The sequence below is a fragment of the Gobio gobio genome (genome assembly GCF_949357685.1).
Source record: "Gobio gobio genome assembly, chromosome: 20".
NCBI lineage: Eukaryota > Metazoa > Chordata > Actinopteri > Cypriniformes > Gobionidae > Gobio > Gobio gobio.
Genome location: NC_137113.1, coordinates 40,806,196 through 40,828,068, shown reverse-complemented (window position 1 = coordinate 40,828,068; position 21,873 = coordinate 40,806,196). Strand labels below are relative to the sequence as shown.

Here is a 21,873-nt window from a genome sequence, read left to right as displayed (position 1 = left end):
GGAAGAAGGTTGACTAGTCCGATGAGTTTTCTTTCATGATGTTTTATTAACAAAGTTCGGGAGGAACATGTTCAAATAGCTTATCCAATAAGTACGAGAGAAGGCCTTTTGCCGTCTCCTCAATAGTTTTATTAATCTCTCCACCACCCCGTCTCCTCATTCGCCTGGTCACTATCCTAACCAGAGATGCGGGGGGAGTACCCTGGGTTCGGGCCAAATTCCAAACTCTGAGTCCTCGCCTCGGGCAGCACGCAAAATATGCATAGTACTTATTTACTGTATCTAATCTGATTATTTGTAAGTATGAACTTGTGAAACATCACGTGGACGGCCGTCTACCTGCACCATTTACCCGGGGAAGTGATGGCACCAGGATGCACTGTGGAACGAGGACAAGCCAGTGGAGGGAGTATAATGCTCTGAGCAATGTTCTGCTGGGAAACCCTGGATCCGGCCATTCATGTGGACGTACATTTGACACGTGCCACCTACCTAAACATTGTTGCAGACCAGGTACACCCCTTCATGATTTGGTGTTCCCTGGTGGAAGTGAACTCTTTCAGCAAGACAATTTATACTGCACACACTCCACACTGCACATATTCACTGTGAGTGAATGTTTTGAGGAACATGATTAAGAGTTCAAGGTGTTGCCCAGGCCTCCAAATTCCCCAGATCTCAATTCAATTGAACATCTGTGGGAACAAATTCGATCCCATCGGCTCCACCTCACAACCAGGACTTGAAGAATCTGCTGCTAACGTCTTAGTGCCAGAAACCACAGGACACCTTCAAACTGCGCCTTTTGATAAAAAAACCCCCCAAACAAACAGATTTCTTGTGCAAATCTAAAGTCTCCTGTAGGCAACAGGCCTACAGAGGAAACGCCATCTTTCACTCTCCTCTACTTCAAAGGAATAGTTCACCCAAAAATGAAAATTCTATTATCATTTACTCACCTTCAAGTTGTTCCAAACCTGTATGAATTTCTTCTGCTGAGCGCAGAAGAATATGGGGAACTAAAGTCATGGACCCTTTTCATTTCCATAGTATAGGGGGAAAAAATACTATGGAAGTCAATGGGGTCTATCGCCTGTTTGTTTACCGACATTCTTCAAAATATCTTTTTTTGTTTTCAGCAGAACAAAGAAATTCATACAGGTTCGGAAAAACTTGAAGGTGAGTAAATGATGATTCATTTCTGGGTGAACTATTCCTTTAAGGAGCAATGTAGTTCTAACCAGTTACCATCAATATGAATTATTACATTGCAACCACAAGGAGGCAGTATCAGACCAAAAATCTCATGCTTGAACAGCTGCTGCACAACTAGTACAAAACAATATTAATTTCACAATAGGCATCAATTAAATGTAGCTTTTACTATTACATGAGAAGATATAGGCCTACATACTAATTAAAAGAATAGTAATATGATCATTTTAATGTTTTGAACCTTTAGCTATGCAAAGACGATTTGACTACATTTGTTTGATCTTTTTAATGCATTATTATTTTACATTTTGATTTTAATGTCTAATAAAAGCACTGAAGATCAGACACTGACATTGCACAAAATGTCCCAGATCTCAAGAATGGCTCGCATGTCTTTCAAAAGACTCCATGGAATTTGACTACATGCCACGACGGTGAACATCAGGTATGTGACAAACCAATGTCTCGCGGCTGAGGTTCACACACGGAGGAGCACCTCACCTTTACCGTGGAACATGTGCACATCCTTTGCATACTGACAATAAATAACACGGAGCAGTAAACAGTTCGCCTCGTCCTCTACTACTCGTTTGCATTTATAGGTCAGCGGCTGATAAAGGTTATTTGGGTGTAAGAGGGTAAGACGTACTTCTGGTACCACGCCTTGCCATAATAAAGAGGGTACACAAGTGAGAGCCGCAGGGGTGATCAGCGAGGCAGATAAACTCCTCCAGCCTCTTTCACCGCTGCCACTCTGAATCAGAAAAGAAGTCAACTGATGACATCAAAATGTCTTCAACAGTGTAGTGATTGTTAGCCATGGCCAACCATGCCCTACATTTAAGCTAAACTAAAAATGATTTATGCATTCGTTGTAAAACGTAAAACAGGTATGTCTGGCCTTCCTCACACTATAAATAGATTCCTGCATGGTTCTTTGCAGCACCTTTGGCTCAGGAAATATCCCCTTTTTTCACTGTTTTAGGTTCTCAAGTTAGCTAGATGGTCCAAAAAAATGTCTTGATAAATATTGGTTCTTTAAACACCAGTAAACTTCTTTTTTTCATACAACTAGAATCTTTTGTGAAACTTAAAACTGTTTTTGGTTCTAATTTGAACACAAGAGTGTAGATTTCTGTCATTTCCTTACTGACTCTTCTTCCTGACACTTACGAGACAATAAAAAATAACAGTAAATAATATAATATATTTAAAAATGAAATTTATCAGAATTAAAACGACAAAGGCTATTTATATTTATGGGTGTTAACGCTATTTAGATCTTTTTAATGTAGGCTATAGCCTAGTGAAGTATGTATTTTTTTAATAGCCATCTAGAAAATAGGCCTACTTTAGCTGTACTATAACTACTCTATAGCTCTGCTATACTTCATTATCACTATACAGCTAAAATCCCCAAATGCTGAAGTTTGGAGACATTAGGGCGCGAGGCGGAGAAGAGTCTTCGCCCTCAGGGCTGGAGAGAGAAAAAAACAGGAGGAGCCAAGCACCATGTGCCCTATAATTCAGAGTTTCTCCTACTAGATCTCTGCCATTACCTCCAGTGCTTCAACCGAGGGAGTTGAGAAAGCAGCTCGTCGCGGATTTTGTGTTACAGGCATCCTGAATTATACGTCTGCATGATTCGTTCAAGTCTGCCCTGGAAATAAAGTGGACGATCGTTGTTTTATTTCCCCTAAAGGATGAGTGGACCGACATATGACAGGAAGATACCCGGCATTTCAACCGATCTTTCAAGCTCTATGAGTTGCCATCCGACTTCTAAGGACTCTCCGACTCTTCCAGAGTCATCGGCTACAGACATGGGTTATTATAGCAGTCACCACGAATACTACCAGAGTCCTCCATACTCTCAACAGATGAATTCATATCACCAGTTTAATCTGTCTGGGATGGGGGCATCAACCGGACCTTACCCCACGAAGACAGAGTACCCTTACAGCAATACTTACAGCAGACAATACGGACATTACAACAGAGACCTGCAGACGCCACCGCAAAGCGCAGGTGAGATATTTCCTTCGGAAAATATGCCAGAGGTAGTCTATAAATTGACTGGATTTGTATTCTCAATATCGGTATAAAATAAGCATTTTCTAAACGTGTCTGTGAGCGGCTCGAGAAACGCAAGTTCGCGTTTCTCTTGAGAAAAAACTAAATATTATAGCCTAAAAATTCACTTGTTTGCTTGTTTTTACTCTGTATTATTTTCCAATTGAAAACACAATTTAATGGATTTACATATTTTCAGAAGGGTAGCCTATAGTTGCCTCTACTTTATCACAACAGACTTGCGGTCGCTGTAAAACAATTAGGACATTTTTTATTGCGACTGTAACACGATTAATCATTATTAGGCTACTTGCTGCTCAGGCTGGATGTCATGATATATTTTATAGTTGGGGTAGGCCTACAAATTACACGATACAGCCATTCTTTGAAGATGTTTCTATAGCTCCAATTTTGCCTTTGATTCTGCCTACCAGAGCTGACATACATTTCTCATTCGCGTATTTAATTTGAAAGAAGCATACTTGTTTTAAAAAGAATTTGTTTTGGTCTCAACCCAAAAATGAAACCAAGCAGTTTTTGGTTTTCTTTTAGGTCCTGAAATAATTCTACTTTTGAGATAACGTGGTCTGTCATTTTGTTCTTTCCAGTCAAAGAGGAACCAGAGACTGAAGTTCGGATGGTAAACGGAAAACCCAAGAAAATCCGCAAGCCGCGCACCATTTACTCGAGTTACCAGCTCGCCGCACTGCAGCGCCGCTTCCAGAAAGCGCAATATCTGGCGCTGCCGGAGCGAGCTGAACTCGCCGCACAGCTGGGGCTCACACAGACACAGGTAATACTGGAGCTCGGATTCATTTATAATACTGTTAACATAATTACCTGTCTGCCACTTGACATTGTGTTAACAGCTTAAAGCGATTTCTTGCACTTCTATCGCTGACACTGAGCACACTGAGATAAGGATAAGCAGCAATCTTATCAGGTCATAAAAGCTGGCTCATGTGTGGAAATGTTTGCTCGTTTATTTTACCATCATAATTAATAAATTACTAATTGTTTAAAATGATTTGCAATGATAAGGCTATAACAAAAATATATATATATTTCGTAAAAGATGTCATTATAAAAGTTGTATTGACTATTACAAATTGACGGCTTACCTATATAAGCTAATAATATGGCCAATATTAACATTGTAAAAAATATTTCATCATTATATTAACAACATGTTTGTTTCTATTCGTTGTTCAATGTTATTTAAACCGATTTTCTTTAGTTTGTAATCTAACTCAACGTCAATGTGCACGTTATACATTACTATTTTAAATAATGTAATCTTTATAAAAGTCGGCTAAATTATAGCATAAAGATAGGGTACTTTTCGGGGCGCAGTCTGTCGAGGTAAACGTCAGATAACTAAAAGACTTTTAAACACTTAGGCTAAGTGTCATATACCTATTATTGTTTTGAAAATCTATAGATACCTTATATAATGAGCAGCTGTTTTTATGGTTCATTCGACCTCCGTTCGGTAGGCCTATAATCTAAATGCCGTCCTACGTGCTTGTAACTCTATTTTATTACACTGAAATGATAAAACCCTGTTGTTTATGAAATTAAAATAGCCGATATGTCTTCATTTACCAAGTTCCCTTTGTTCCTTTGTGAGGGTTTCAACTTTAAACCTTTATTAGCGGGATCTGCCCCCCGAACCACCCATACGCCGTAAATATAAACATCGATTTTCGCTTGAAAACTGTAAGCAAGTGGTTCGTTTTGACGGGTTAATGTTGTTTACAATGTCCAAAAGAAAGCTAAACGTCGCTTCCTCTTTTTGAACAGGTCAAAATCTGGTTCCAGAACCGGAGATCCAAGTTCAAGAAACTTTACAAGAACGGCGAGGTTCCGCTGGAGCACAGCCCGAACGCCAGCGACTCCATGGCCTGCAACTCCCCTCCATCCCCGGCTGTTTGGGACAATAACGCACACTCTAGCCAGGTCAACCGGGGACAGATCCCCCAGCCACCCCTCAGTTCCACACCCCCCTACATGGAAGATTACAGCAATCACTGGTACCAGCAGGGATCACATTTACAGCATCCAGTGCACCACCCAGGACCACCACAGAGCGTGGGGGCCGTGTATTAACAGACACTGATGGAAGAGTTTAATATAAAAGGGGGAAAGACTTTTGACAAACTCCACAGAAATAAGCTGAGAGATGCTCCGCGAGTATCTGGGGTGGGACGGCACACTTGTGGTGGCATTTTGTGGACTGTTTAAACGCGTATCTGTTGATATGAATGCTTTGTGTTGAAATATCAGTAGTATAATAACGATGTTTCAATGTGTCCCGGCTACTCAGACCTATTTCATATGCACATAGGTGTAGGTTAAACCATGTAAAGGAAGTTTGAGTGGTTTTAAATTATTATGTTTTCTGACTTCCTTTGTTTTCATGTTTTGTTCATTGATAGATGAATATTAAAAAAATACGTTTTAAAGAATGATTCAACCCCAATTGTGTAGTTATCAGCCACACCACCCACAATGTGGGCTGGTGTCGCGCGCGTCAGAGACTCAGGACATAAGTTATATAGACTTGTACAAAATGTTGAAAGCTGTACATATGTGTTTAAATAAAACAGAACCACTAAATTCGTGTCACTTCGAAAGATTGCACGGTGGTGCTCGAACCATTTTATATTCCTGTAAGTAGTTGTATTGTTATTCTGTCAAATTGAATAAATGCGAATTGAAAATATTCCCTCATGTACTCTTTGCTTAATGCCACAGCTTACCCTGATAATATTAGTTACAAATATCTGCACACAAACTGTTCTCACATCTATTCTGTTTTAAATGATTTACAAGCTGCAGTGATATAGCTTTGTTCCGGCTCTTAGGAAAGAGTTAAGTCAGACATGATAGTTTGTGATGTGTTTGCATGCATAAGCCCGGTAGGTCTGCGTGCAAAGAGGCTGTAGGAGGCGACAGGCGAGCAGACATGTTGGAGTCACTGGATTTTATTAGTATTCTGTTGGCAGATAACAAGATAGACTACAGCGAAGGAGGGGGTGACTACTGAAATAAAGCCTTGAGCTTTAGGGATAGTCGGTCACAACAAGAATAGACAGGGCAAACAAAGGCATCAGACGTAGGCCAAGAAAAACCCCATGAGGTTTACAGGTAGATACGCAAATGAGTACAGCTCGATGGTATTTCAAAGCGGCGTTTAACCTGTTCCCTCCCAGATTCCGCCTTCCCGCGGTTTTTCATACTAATAGGCCTTGGTAGGCCTACATCGCTCGCTCGGTATGACTTTCTGCAATAATGTAGGCATATTAACGTGGAATATATAACAGATGGTATCATGGGGGAAGTTACAACCCAAATTTTTACCTTTTACTTTTAAATTGTATCATATTTAGATATAACGTTAGCATGTGCATAGAGATGATGCATCAGCGAATGTGTGCCTATATAGGAAATAAATAGAAGCATTTGCTACTTTAGTTGTTATAGAACAAACTTTTATACAATTATTATAATCAAATATAGCGTAAAAAGGGCTGAGATGAGAAAAAGTTAAGGTGGGGGTGGAGGGTGGTTCATCTTACCCTGGCTTACCCTATAGATATAAGCTGGAGTCATAGGCTAGTCCATGTACATTCAAACCTAACAGCATTTTAGCATTTAGGCTACTTTAAATTATATTATCTGATGAATTTGATGCTCAAAGATTCACGTGCCTTAAGTGAAGCAATTCCATATTTTATATTTTGTGGGTGTGTATCATGAAATAGCCTAGCCTATCTCATAGTCTCATTCTCAAATACGTGTAAGTAGCCTAAAATTTGTATATGTCGTGTAAACACCTTTATTAACGGGCGAGTGGCGCCGCAGCAATTCAGAATCAGAGTTGTCGGATTTACAACACGTAAATTCATCAACTTCTCCCAAAAGTCACGAAAGTAAGGTTTCAGGTGAACTGAGAAAAGAATATAGAGTAAACTTCATAATTACATAGCATACACAGTGTGTATGCCCATATATGATATCAATAAACACACCGTCAAATTACAGCCTATTATAAATGATTATTATGGCTTCCATAGACATCAGTGTTTTTTTTTTTTTTTTTTTGCTAGTAGGCCTGCCATGTGTATTTAAATATCAGAAACATAAAATAAACATTATAGGGTTGAAAACACTGAACAGGTGATATATGGATTTGATAGGCCTACACGACAAGCGCGAACGCAGATTTGAATTTAGCAGTTGATGACGAGCTGCTCTGAGGTGTATCACATCTATGTAAAAATTGCTGCATTCAAAATCCATTTGGCTCAAAAATGGTCTGAATGGGCACGCCTCTGACAACAACTTTAAAATGTGAACATTTTCGCGAGGTCCCAGGTACGTCTGCTATAGGTTGGTGTGTTTCTGGTGGTCTGGAGTTTACCAGCATCAGATGTTTTCTGGAAGAATTTAATTCCCGTAAGCCCTACTGAAAACATGTGTTGTTGATGTTTATTCAATGGAATTGGACAGAAATCGTCCAGTTGATGCCAAACACCATGCAGAAATTAGGTGTGAAAAAAAAAATATATTATCCGTCATAAGGCTTTAATACAAAGACTTTTTACGTGTCAAAATTCAGATGTAGCCTAATAATAGGCCTACAACTCAAATGTAAAAATAGACAATCTCGTAACTGACCTTAACCGTTGCTGTGTAACACTTTAATAACTTTTATTCAAAATAATCATTATCAAATCAAATCAGTTCATGCATGCAGCCCTAAATTAATTTATGAAAATCCAAGAAGCAAGTTCTAAAGACAATTCTATTAAGCTATTGTAATGCACATTAATGCAATTTTAACCAATAATGGTTGTTAATGTTTTAAAGATATTATAAAGTGTTACAGTTTGACTAAAATGTCGACGATCGAAAAGTAGCCTATGAAGACGTCTTTTCTGTATTTCTTATGCGCATAATTATGTTCACGGGTACACATGATTCATTCTTCATCCTTTGCGCTTTTAAAGTCGCCGAAAAATGGTTTACTTGCGGCTTGTGTTTTAATAATTAATGCCAATTTAACATAATTAAAAACAGACACTGTACGCATCTCAGACACTTCAGAATAATTTAATTGTTAGGTGTTGTCTCAAAACTGGAACACCATGTGCTTTGTCTGGTAAAAAGGGACGGTCCTCTAAATGTGTGATGAAACTGGATTATTAAAATCGCTGCATATTGTTTCATTACTCTGCAAAACCGAAAACAGACTTAACTCACGTTTCACGCCCTCTGGTTCTGAACGCAAAACCATAATTTGAACCACAGAAACCATAAATTGGTGCATATAGAAATAGACTAACCGCTAATGCTGAAGTTCATCATCCATTCAATGATTGAATGAACATTCAATATTGAAATAGGCCTATTTTCTGTATGATATTAATCAATGTTAATCGTGTTTATGGTTACTTATTAAACATATAGGCCTATATCGATATATCCCCCATTCTCTACTATAGGGGATTTGAATATGTAAATAGGTCGTTTGTGGCAACTCACGAGGGACATGATGGCAAGTAGTTACTAAAATAACTCCAGTTTACGAAATGCTTCACATAGAAATGTCCATTCAGTTTAACAGCAACCGTTGTAGCTTTAGTAACAAGAAACAGAAACAGCGTCCAAAAATACCGCTATGAAATTCAACGCATAGGTGGATGTGGATGCTGACAGGAAAACAAAACGTGAGCTGCCACAGTAGTATAGATTGATGTCATGATAGATGGTTAAGATGGTTGGTTGTTTGGTTGGTCAACTGAGAGTCATTTCTGGGCATTTCATAGCTGTGGAATTAGTCATGTAGATCTTATAATACCCGCCTCCCTGTAGCATGCGATTGGGTTACTCTTCTACCTCCAATAGAGAAGAAAGAGTCATATTCACACCTAGAACCTGTCAGGCCACTTAGTTCTCTTTAAAACATGATAATCCCGTCATCTGTGTACAATGGCCATAGCTCAAACCCTAAGACATTTTATCCCCTCTAATGTGTTTACCACTTTCATCTGAGGTAGTTATGCCATAGGGTCCATAAAGAAACGGCTGCTATCTGTTTGATACAATATTTGCAGTTGAAGTCGGGCCGTATGTAACATATCTGTTTTCCATTGGGCTTGTTCGTGGTGTGTGGCCTTCAATTACAGGCTATGATCTAGATGGCGTCGTCTTGGGACACATTGCTCACTCAGAGAAACCCAAAAGCTGGGTGTGTGGGCTGACATGGTCACCTCGACGAGAAGCCCACGGCCCTGTGCGCTCCGTCCGTGCCTGAACTGTTGAACTTGAACATGATACTAAGATTCAGTGCCCCGAAACACCTAAATAAAGATAGGCAGGGCCAATCTTTACGTGTTTGACGAGAAACCGTATCCAAAAAATGGCACCGGAGGCCTCTGGGGTGGTTGAACAGGAGGTCAGCTGCGGTTGGGACACGCATATGTTGCCATGTAAAGACAGAGGGCAGCTGCCTGACACCCCGCTCAAAGCCCGAGTCCGCAGGCTTCACTCAGCAGCATCGTTCTGCTCCAAATGTAAATACCGTCAAATGAGAGAGGTTTTCTTGACAGCTGTGAACCACTGAACTCTCTTTCACCCCGGGAAACCGGGGACGATTTCGGGAACCGCGTCCTTCGAGTCTCCTCCAGGCCTCTGAATCCGTTCGGAAATCACACCGAAGATGCGGCGTTTCCATGAGCCACAATTAAAACTCATCAGGCACCTCCAAGTGCTGGGAATCTCTTGAACTACTATCAGTCCATCTCATCCCCTTTTACTCCCATCACCCTTTAGTGCTCTCCCAAATCAGCTTCCCACGTAATTGCCCTGTTTGAAAGCCCCTTTTCTCTGCTTGTCCGACTTGAGCACCCATTATTCTAATCTCGAGATGTAAAATTGCCCATAATTTCCCTTGTGAGAGCTTGCTACTTCGTTCAAAAACACTTGTCTTCTCTTCCCATGACTGTCATCTGAACGGAGCAACATAAACTCCACAAATCACACTCGGGGATGGGAGTATATAAAAAGGTGCATGCTAAAATCATTCCATACTTTTGGAACATTAAGTTGCAGAGAGATGCTTTCAATTTCCAGAAGTGGTGGATTTTTCAGCGTGGTTTGTTACCCGGCGAGCGAGAGGAGGTAAGTGACATTGCTCTAGGACGATGAGCATGGTTTAGTGTGTAAATAAGTAAGAAAATAACAGATTGTGCCACTCGCCCACGGATGTTGCATAAGGGCCTATTTTTGTACTTTTGGAATGATTTTGTCATTATTGCTTATTTAAAACTTATGTTATTTGCATGTGGCAGGCATTATTTTATATTATAATGATGCATACAATATCCACTCAGCAAATTCATGCGGTTTATGATTGATTAAAAAGAGCCCAACACCATGTTGAATTGGGTCTAAAGAGCTTGAAATGACAGAGATGCTTTGTAATATGCCTGTTTAAACAAGGCTGTTTAGACAAGACCCTGTTGAGTGAGCTGGGTCAAAGTCAGGTCAAGTGGACCCCGCATTCCTCCAGGTGGCATCTTATTACAGTGGATCAGAGAAAAACACAACCCGTTATTTTCGCTAATAAGGATCTTAGATTGCTTTTAATATTGATGCGTTTTTGTCGCTGTGCTTTGTAGCAGGCCTAAAAACCCGTGTAGACCTAGCATTATGTCTCCTATAACAATACATTGATACGAAAGGTGTCTCCTGGTAGTAGATTGCATTTAATATTGATGCGTTTTGGTCGCTGTGCTTTAGAAGAACCTCTAGACATAGAATTAGGCCTATATACATAACAAAAAGTCGCGTTTCGTTTTTCAATGTCTTTAGACGCTAAATATATCGATACTGTAGGATTAAGCACGCAATAAATAATCGCGAATCACATTAAATGGACATCATCGTAATCTGGGATGCTTTAAATGAACTCAAACATCGTGTTTAGTTTAAGCACTGAAGTGTACATAGCCTACATGTACTTTTCATCCTGCACGTGATTGAATGTTGTGGTGATTAATCATGGTGACATCACGACATCCACTCAATCAGTACATTGAATTATTTTACCATTACTTTAAAGGGAGGAAAACAAAAGATGTGGAAAAGCAGATGCTTGCTGATTTGAAGCAAAACATCTTGCACTTGAAATTCGATAACTAGCCAAAAGATCTCGTGGACCAAATTTGATTAGGATTCTTCCGACAAATATATTAGGCTATTTGAATAGAAACACGGACATCTAATTGTTATGGTTATTATTCGCTATTCAGGTTCATGTTGTTAGCTCATATTCAGCCCGCATGAATAACTAGGCTATTACATTTAAAATAACTCAATATTAATAAAACGAATTCATCTAAATCGGACCACAGCACCTAAAAGATGTCTGTGTGGATTTTCTCTTATGGATGCGCAACGTTTGTTTCAATGTAGTGATTTTAATATTAAAAATTCCAACAAACAGGCCATACGAGACACAATTCCATTCATATTTGAAGTAAAATAATAAGCGGACAGAACTGAAGAAAGACAATAACATGCACTGCGGGTTAAAAAAAAAGAAGCTCATCTTACATACATTGCCTTTATCATAAATAATTCATAAATCTCAACCTCCAGTCTGCCCACACATGGACAACGAGATACAAAAATATAAACCTCTAGAACATTGACACATAAATCTGGGAATTTATAAGTGATTTCGTGATGTAAATTATGCAGTTATCGTCTCATTCAATCTCAAGAAACTCGCGTTCATTTCGATCATACATTCTTTTTTTTTTTTTTTTTTTTTTAAGATTGACGCATTCCAATTATTTGTAAAATTCCATCAAATTTAATTGAATAATCCTTACACATTTTAATTAAATAATTGATTAAGTACTGTTCAATTAAAATGTTTAAGGATTATTTAATTCGATCTGACGGAATTTGACTATTAATCGAAATGCGTCAATCTTTAAAAAGGCTTTTGAGTGTCATTTTGTTCTATTTTTTAGCGCAATTAATTCCAGAACGCTATCATGTAATACATATTTTTTGTACCATTGTTTATTATTACTTTTAATAATAATATGAATATTCAAATGGCCGTTTATATGGTTTTCAATAAGATATTGCATGCCATATTATTGTACCAGTCCAGATTTAAATAGAAACGTTATGGTGACATCAAATATTGTGAAAAATTCTGTAAATCATTCATAGCAGCACATTCATCCTTTCATAAAATCCTTTATTTCAAGCACATTTGTAAAATAACTGAAAAAGTTGAAAAGCTACTGAAGTCTAATATGTGTGTTCAGGGGGCATCTGCTTGCATAGAGAGTAAAACACAGTCCTTTCAAACACACCAAGCAATAAAACACATGATGGACATCGCGAAGGAAAGCACCTTCACAGGTTAGGCAGGAGTCTCTGTCTTTCCGCTTTCAATCACATCATCTGAGGTCTGGGCAGAGGATCCTGGTGGTGTGGGGGATACCAGTGCCCGTAATTGTTCATATAGCTGCTTGGGTGCATGGCTGGCACTTTGTTGGCCATGGAGACCTCCCAGAGCTGAGACAGACCCGGAGAGCAAGGAGAGGACGAGGAGGTGGTGTGGAGCATCTCCCCTTCAGCTCCACTGGGCCCATGCTTCATTATCTTCTTATATTTGGAGCGCTTGTTTTGAAACCATATTTTCACCTTCAGTAAACAGAAGAGAGAAAAAAACGAACATTAAAATACATCTTAGGTGATGCAACAATTGAGGCCACATTTTGAGGCCACATGGGGGTCTATGACACCATTTTCTGATTATATGATATTGACACTCAGAAGAATAAGCCAGGCAGCTTGAACAGTCTTTGCAGAGATGGACTCAGTGACATCGCTGTGTTTCATTACACGCGTGCTCAGCAATTGTTCCGCCCTGCCATTTTTATGAAGGCAGTGAAGCATGTGTCTGACAACAACAATCACAGCGTAAAAATACATTTAAATTTAGTTGAACTCAAATGACTTCCAGAGGGCTTGTTTGGCAGGTTTTGACAAAAGAACCATTGGAATACATTTAGCATGGAGGGAACACATCGATGACGAAGGCACACACCGATATTTAACATTACAGGGGGAAAAAAAATCGTTTTTTCATGCACTGCTTGAATTGAAGATTTTGGGCTATTTTCTAAGCGTTTGATTTATTACACTTTATCTGTTTGCGTCTGAAGATTTCAAACATATCTTTAAAAGCGATTTACATTCAATGAGTAAGAAATCTCCACTTCAGTAGCAAAGAAAACATTACAGTTTTATCTATATTCTGAAGGTTTTTTACAGAGGGTTTGTTCATATATGTTAATTCACCTGATTTATATAACATTATATATAATCAATCACATAAAATGTATATTTTATTCCTAAAACATGGTGAGTTTTTTTTTCTTGCTGTTGACAGTAAAACAAAATGTCAACAAAATGAATCAAGAAAACCAATTTTGAACCCGGCTTTATCCAATGTTCATATTTCTGTTCTGGAAATGTACATTTACTTAGATGTCTCATTTGCATATAAAAAAAAAACATCTTAAAGGGACAGTTCACCCAAAAATGAAAATTCCGTCATCATTTACTCGGCATCATTTTGTTCCAAATCTGTATGAGTTTCTTTCTTCTGTTGAACACAAAAGAAGACATTTTGAAGAATGACTTCCATAGAAGGAAACAAAATACTGGAAGTCAATGGCTACCGTCACCTGTCCGGTTACCAACATTCTTCAAAATATCTTCTTTTGTGTTCAACAGGAGAAAGAAACTCATACAGGTTTGGTACACCACACTCAAAAAAAAAAAAAAAGGTTCTATATGGCACCTAAAATGGTTATTCGTCGTAATCTTAGAGGGACCACTTTTGGTGCTATTTAGCACCATATCTTAACATGTTCTGTATATGGTAGCGGTGCTATATAGCACATTAGTTGTTTTGAAACCATATTTTCACCTTCAGTAAACAGAAGAGAGAAAAAAACGAACATTAAAATACATCTTAGGTGATGCAACAATTGAGGCCACATTTTGAGGTGGCACCATATCTTAACATGTTCTGTATATGGTAGCGGTGCTATATAGCACATTAGTTAGCGGTGCTAAATAGCACCTTAGTCAAAGAACCGGTGAAGAACCACTGAAGCACCAAAATTGGTGCTATATAGCACTCAAAAAGGTTCCCCTATGATTACGAGTCAAGAACCATTTTTGGTGCCATATAGAATCTTTTTTTTTTTTTAGAGTGCATGAGTAAATGATGACAAAATGTTCATTTTTAGGTGATCTATCCCTTCAATGCACTGTGATTAATCAATGGGAGATATGGTGATATATATTGTCCTGGCATTATTAAATAACGTATAGCTTTAACTATATTTCACCGTAAATACACAACTATCTGAGACGTGTCCTTAATGATGTAGGAGTTTATTTTAGATCCCTTGCCAGAATGTGTACTCAATTTAGAAACACCTCGCAGAGCGAGACCCAAAATTGTGCTTTCGGAAGAATTCAGCCGAACGCTGACCACCTAACGGAGTTTCCATAACCTCAGACAATCAAAATCTATGCAATGGGTTTTTACACAATGTTATTAGTTTGGCTGTCAACAGATTTAATAAACACATGCAAAAGGGATTTTCGTTTTTATTTCCAAAGATCGGTTTGCCAAACAGCTTTTATAGCGGAGTGATGGATTCCAGACCTATGTTATACGTGGAAGGAGGGACTTGGAAAAGCCAAAAGCATATGCTTGTGTGGCACTTGTTTATGTGCCTTCAATCACACGTATGGATCGAATGGAAACTGGCAGCTGTGCTCTGGATTTCGGATTGCGGCCATCAATACTGCAGGTACATTTTGTATCAGTTACGTCGAATTCACAAGTAATGCGTATTCAACCGCTGTCTGAGCTGAACGTGAGAGGCGTTCTTCAGCTGATGACAGGAACACTTTGATGAAAACCGAGGCGTAATCACACAGGAAACCCCTTATAGCTGTGGGACAGACTGAACTCATTCTCCATGGCCAGAAACGAGGAGCAACCTGTCACACTCAGGGCGGCAAGTGTGTAACGTAGATGGAGAGGGAGGGAAAGAAACGAAGCTGTGAATGAAAAACAGAGCAAGCATAATGGGAAGGCTTACTGTGTGCCATAGGCAATATGGCTGCACCCAGGCTTATGTTAGGTTTCCAGTTTTTCTCCACACACACACACTGATGCATGCATTAATATGTGCATGTCAGCAGGAGGGATTTATAAAAATAAATCAATGTCCATAACACCACCCTACAGGAACTCATTAATGGGTGTGACATCAACATAACAAGTATGGACACAAGATGACTTATTAATCAATCCCAAAGGGAATGTATACAAAAGATACTCCATGTGCAAATAAAAAGAAATATCTAAAATGGGTTCTTGCTGAAAATACCAGAGTAAACTCATCAGCACAAACTCGTTAATCTCCTTCGCTGGCCCATAAATGACCGTATTTTGTTCAATCCATCACTCGTTCACGAGCAGTTGGATATGTATTATTAAGCATAAGGCTTAAGCAATCCAGAATAAATAATACTTGAGATAACCGCTTAAGCACTGGGGAAAAAAAATGTCTCTCATACTGTAAAGACTAAGAACACAAAAGCTAGTGCGCTAACTAATAAATGAAAGTAAAGGTTGGATTAAACGGAATCCTCACTTAGCTTTAACAACAGAGAAACAAATGAGCCTACGTGCGTATACATGACACAAAGTACATAAAAGCTCAGAAACCAGTAATGACTGACTCGTCATGGGCTCATTTGAATGTCCATCCAGTTAAAGCCTTACATCAGCATAATTACTTTCAGATAGACCGAAAGTAGCCCACAAAAGCACGAGTTCTTGAGCCTCATCATTGCATTAGATAAAAAATATCGGTAACACTTTACAATAAGGTTTCATTTGCTGGGATTAGTTAATGTATCAACTAACCAGGAGCAATACATTTGTTACTGTATTTGTTCATCTTTGTTAGCGTTAGTTAAAAATCCAGCTGTTCGTTGTTTGTTCATGTTAGTTCACAGTGCATTAACTAATGTTAACAAATACAACATTTGATCAATAGCCAATTAATTAATATACAGATTAATAAACGCTGTAGAAGTGCAGTTCATTATTAGTTCATGTTAACTGATGTTATCAAACTAACAGGCATTTACAGTTAAATCACACTAGACCTTTATCACAGAAGTGACTGACTTCACTTTTGAAATGACTTTTAATTAGCTGGTGTGTTTAGTGGATGTATGACATCAGTTCCCTCAAGTTCACACAGGTGAACAAGTTCATCACATTAATGAACATGGACAATCAGTTTCAGTTTTCTTTTGTAAGGGTGTTAGTGCTATATTTCCTTCAAATAAATGGCACTTGCCTAGGCATTTTGCTTCTAATGAAATTATATTCCTATATTTTCAGTGAGGCTAAATAGTTTTTTTTCTCTAATCTGAATTGTTGCATTGTTTTTGGTTTTATGAACTTGTTTTTTTTATTTATTTTTATTTAGACTAACTTAAATTAAACCGAAACTGGGCTGGGATTTCTATTTCCCAGCAGTAAATGTGTTTTTGTGTGCAAGATTAACGTTAAGTGGGAGATTTAGTAGTGTTTAATGTTTTGTTATGCTAGTGTCTGTCATGTTGTGTGTTTTTGTAGGGTTACCATCATGGTGACGAGTGGAGCATGAGCAGTTTGAGAATATATATATGTTAAATATATTATATCGCTGTCCTCACTCGATGCTAATGCTACCAAAGCATTGTGTAACCAATTAGCAAGGTGGCCTTTATTAGCTAGTTAAAGCTAGCCAAGTTTCCACTACTAAAAATGTGAGATTACATGCTATTTTTAAGTGAAATGTATGAATTTGCTTAGGCTACTCAAATATTTCAAGTTCAGAGCAATTCAAATGTATGATTACAAAATCTGCAAGTTCTATTGTTTTGTTGTTGTTGTTGTTGTTGTTGTTGTTGTTGTTGTTGTTGTTGTTGTTGTTGTTGTTGAGTTTTGCCAACTTGTTCTGGTTTACAGTGTAGGAAAACAACTAACACTTAAAATTCACATTTCAAAATGAAATGTTTCCTGTGGAGCGGCTCTCATAACAAATTCCTCAAAGTGAAGCCATCTTAATGAGGTGCTCAACAGATCATATACTGTAGACTAATCCACACCTCATACAATGCACATCTGCTCTTCTCAACAAAAAATTTGCAATTCGTCCTGCCAAATTAACGAATGAGTCAGGACTAGGCCTCATCCCGAACCGAGAAGAACATGCTGCAGTTATATTGTCACACAGGGCCGTGCAGAGAGTTCTTCAGGGGCAGGGGCTCAAATGTAAAAAAGGGGCAATATATATATATATATATATATATATATATATATATATATATATATATATATATATATATATATATATATATATATATATATATATATATCCTTATGCTCATCAAGCCTGCATTTATTTAATCAAAAATACAGAAAAAAAACAGTAGCCTAATATTGTGAAATTTTATTACATTATGTTCTTTTTAACTTTTTATTAATAAAAGAATCTTGAAAATAGTATCACAGTTTCCATCATTGACATTAAATCCTCATATTAGAATGATTTCTGAATGATCATGTGACACTGAAGAGTGGAGTAATGATGCTGAAAATACAGCTGTGATCACAGGAATAAATTATATTTTAAATTATTTTAAAATAGAAAACCATTATTTTAATAATATTTCACAATATTGCTGTTTTTTATCAAATAAATGCAGGCTTGATGAACATAAGAGACTTTCATAATGCTGCATAATATTCAAAAATGGTCATATAATAAAGTCCTTTCACGTAACCATTTCGCCTGCCTACACTTCACATAATAGGCCTGTATAGGTGCCGGTGGCACGTGGGGTTTGTTAACTTTGACAGTTTCATGAAATAGTAAACGGTGTATCAATATACATAAATACAAGTGAATTTAACACTTACCATTAATGCGACTTTTGCTGCTGCTGCTGCATGGTTTTGTGCAGGGATTTGTTTGTAAAAATCCATTTTGTCAGTGATGCAATTTATAAAATGAGACAAACCGCAGGAAATCGTTCCACAAACGTTAGTTCGTCTGTCCGTGTCATTTTCAACCGATTTATGAATAAGAACAGAAATGACCGCTCCGCTTCACATCGCCCAATGGAATTTGAACTTGCTTTGCCAGATCACGATTGGTTGGTGTATATACATGACAAACGGGCATTGGTAAATTGTGTAATACTTTAAAATATATAATATATAGATTTGTAATTAAATCAACACATTAGCTTTGATTATGGATGAAAAAAAAATATTGGTTTACTTTTTTCCCGTGAGGCCACACACTCTCTGAAAGGACCATATTTGGCTCGAGAGCCGCTTCCGAACAGAGGAAAATCAGCTGTCAATCAAAACGCACGCGACCCATAGCAACGCGTTACGGCAACGCCTCAACAGAAATTGTCCGACTTTTGAGCCGTTCGTTACCATTGTATACATTGTCATGTTATAATAATTACATTTATTTCGTTTTATTGACCACGATATTATCATTGATATTTGTCTGAGAGGGGCACTTTTGATTCATTTTGAAAAAGGGCAGGGGCTCGAGCACCCAAAGCCCCCCCCTCTGCACGTGCCTGTTGTCACACACAAACATAAGTGAGAATATTATTTACCTGTGTTTGCGTGAGTCCCAGTTTGGCGGCTAAATCGGCGCGTTCGGGCAGCGCGAGGTACTGGGTCTGTTGGAAGCGCTGGTGCAGCGCCTGCAGCTGAACACTGGAGTAAATGGTTCGCGGTTTGCGGATCTTCTTCCCCTTGCCATTAAGGCGAATTTCACCGTTCTCAATGACCGCTGGCTTTTCGTGGTCTGCAGACGAAATAAAACGACAGCATTATGACATAGTAAATGCTCAGGACAAGTCTTCAAACAAGCAGGCTAGCCTACTAACCCTGCCTAACCGAGAGAACAATCGTAAATTATGTCACACTAAATAGCTGTAACTGTCTTTTGATTTACGATAGCCTATTAGGGGATTTATCGGGTGTTTAGAGGAAACATTAATAGGTCATCAAACCATAATTAACCTCGTTTTAAAGTCAAGTTTACAGGCCTCCCGAGCCTAAACTTGAACCTAGGAGCAAACAATGACATTCTACACAAGCCATAACATCGTTATATTTGGGAGAATTACAACTGTCAATCTATTATTGAAAAAAAGAAAGACTTCTTCAGGCTATTGCAAAACTGACATCGATTTCGACAGCGCTCGAGCTTCGGTGCACGTACAAAATATTATTTAGGCCTATATGTGTAACATAACAATGGACTTACTTTAGCTTTAGTGTACAAAGGTTGTGTGTATTGCTCTAATGTTAAAGGCTACAGAAATGTGAACAAATGTGCAATATTTAGGCTATCGTCGAAATTAATGGAAGATATTGGATCATGAACACTTCATGAAGAGTGCGTTGATTATATTTCCTCCGAGAGTTGTCTATATTATTTGTAAGAATTAGCACAACGCAGACAGATAACATGGTGTGTGTTATTCGTTTTTAATGTTTTTAAATCAAGTTCGAGGCCTACCAGGAAGAATGAGGTTTACCAATCTTAAAAAAACACAAATCCCCCAATAAGCTAAGGAAGAAAAACAGTTTTTGAATGAAAGTCGTTAAACTAAAAGGTCAGAACCTTGCAATATTGTTTACCATTTGCAACTGATTTACCCTTGGTCTTTAAAATTAATTAGACCATGTGTGCCCCCCCCCCCCCCCCCCATTTTTTTTTTACTAAATCTGGTATTTATTTAAAATACAATGTATTAAATTAGCTACTGGTACAAATGCAGAAAAAAATTATTAGGAATAATATCACATTGCTAATAATGTTGCATGCGTACAGTTTAAGTATGCATTATATTTTATATATAAATATAAAATTGTGCATTAGCAAACGCTGTTGTGAACTTGAATACAAATGCCAAAACTGAGGAAGACGTGGCGTCAAAACCTCACATTTAGGCGTTTTATGAGGATAGGCTACTCACTCGTCTCCTCAGCCCTCGTGTGCGCCAAAGTACTGCTATGGTTGTTTGGCTGGTAAGGCATGTAAGCACCCGGAGCAGGAGCGCTCACCGGCCCGGGGTAGGCGTATCCCAGCGGCCGGCTGTAATGGGAAGCGGTGGAAGGGTAGGGACCATCGTGCTGGAGGTGTCCGCCTGAGTGCAATCCATGAACTGGGTAAATATTGTGTGCGAATCCGGATAAATGCTGCTGGTTGGTTGTAAGTCCGTGGCCGAACTCTAGAAATGCTGATTTGGAAGGATCTGAACTATTCAGCGTATCAGACATGAAACTCATAGACATCATTAACAGTCAAGTCCATAAAGCCCGATGATGGTGCATTGAACGCTCACTGTGCACGAAAAAGACCTTGAACCGGATCCATCCCAAAATGATCGGGAGCAAGAAAAAGAACCACGGACTTTTAAAAGAAAACGTATTTCCCAAAGCCACTGCAATGAATCTCAAAGGCGAATACGATCTTATCTTTCTTAAATCATGACAAAACCGCGCAATATCTTAAGTCACCTCGGGCTCGCGGTCCTGTGTGTTTCTGACTGACTCGCGCTCCGCGAGAGCGCGCGCTGATTGGTGCGTCACGCGACACCAGGGAGAGCAAAATGAAGTTGATGAGCATTTGCTATAGAATTTTGCAGAGCCCCGATATCGATTATGTCATATCTTAATGATCTTCAAATTAAGCACAACCTTTACATACATTATTTTGCACAAGCCACAAAAGCAGAGCAGTAAAATATTTACAGAAATTATTAGGGGGGGACAAAACTCTTAATGCAATGGCCAGTCAATGAGACCCGGGCGTGTAGTAATAATATCATTTATAATATTAAGAACAACATATTATTGTATTATTATTAATATTATTAATAATACATAATATTTCCATTAATGGATTATATTATTGTAGCCTACTGTTATTGTAAAGACGCAGTTAATAGAAAACACATAGGCCTTTTGTGACGATCCAACACCAGAGCACGATCTCACATTATGGGTAAATTATTTAAATTAAATAATATAATATAATATAATATAATATAATATAATATAATATAATATAATATAATATAATATAATATAATACAACAATTACATGTGACAACTTGCCAGGATAACAAATAAAGAAATATGATTTATTTAAAAAATAATAATAATAATAATAATAAAAACGAAAAGAAAAAAATATTTAAAAAAACAACAACAAAGAAAACTATATGTAGCTGAAACTTCCCTTAATGCATGTCAGTGTGTTTTTACTTATAGGGGGGATTATGTGATCTCTCTCCATGTTTATTGAAAACATTTACACTGACTGAAGTTATATACAGTGATTACTTACAAAACGT

General features: G+C 38.1%; 2 protein-coding genes across 2 annotated transcripts; one reads left to right on the top strand and one right to left on the bottom strand.

Annotated features, from left to right (window-relative positions):
* The first annotated feature begins 2,766 nt into the window (after nucleotides 1–2,766).
* dlx3b (distal-less homeobox 3b) lies at nucleotides 2,767–6,007 on the top strand. The gene is made up of 3 exons (XM_079801163.1): nucleotides 2,767–3,243; nucleotides 3,897–4,081; nucleotides 5,092–6,007. The coding sequence occupies exons 1-3, from the start codon at nucleotides 2,919–2,921 to the stop codon at nucleotides 5,395–5,397; spliced, it is 816 nt and encodes a 271-aa protein (XP_079657289.1). The 5' UTR covers nucleotides 2,767–2,918; the 3' UTR covers nucleotides 5,398–6,007.
* A 5,757-nt stretch (nucleotides 6,008–11,764) lies between these two features.
* On the bottom strand, nucleotides 11,765–21,085 carry dlx4b (distal-less homeobox 4b). The gene is made up of 3 exons (XM_079845882.1): nucleotides 20,491–21,085; nucleotides 19,117–19,310; nucleotides 11,765–13,026 (listed from the first exon to the last, which is right to left on the bottom strand). Exons 1-3 carry the CDS (start codon nucleotides 20,810–20,812, stop codon nucleotides 12,775–12,777), a joined length of 768 nt encoding a protein of 255 aa, XP_079702008.1. The 5' UTR covers nucleotides 20,813–21,085; the 3' UTR covers nucleotides 11,765–12,774.
* Between the last annotated feature and the right edge of the window lie 788 nt (nucleotides 21,086–21,873).

Bases quoted from the DNA above. Each gene is read 5' to 3' on its own strand.
- dlx3b (XM_079801163.1), top strand. From the start codon at position 2,919: ATGAGTGGACCGACATATGACAGGAAGATACCCGGCATTTCAACCGAT. The intron at 3,244-3,896 runs GTGAGATATTTC...TGTTCTTTCCAG, and splicing joins GACGCCACCGCAAAGCGCAG to TCAAAGAGGAACCAGAGACT. The intron at 4,082-5,091 runs GTAATACTGGAG...CTTTTTGAACAG, and splicing joins TGGGGCTCACACAGACACAG to GTCAAAATCTGGTTCCAGAA.
- dlx4b (XM_079845882.1), bottom strand. From the start codon at position 20,812: ATGATGTCTATGAGTTTCATGTCTGATACGCTGAATAGTTCAGATCCT. The intron at 19,311-20,490 runs GTGAGTAGCCTA...TTTCGTCTGCAG, and splicing joins CACGAGGGCTGAGGAGACGA to ACCACGAAAAGCCAGCGGTC. The intron at 13,027-19,116 runs GTAAATAATATT...TGTTTACTGAAG, and splicing joins TGGGACTCACGCAAACACAG to GTGAAAATATGGTTTCAAAA.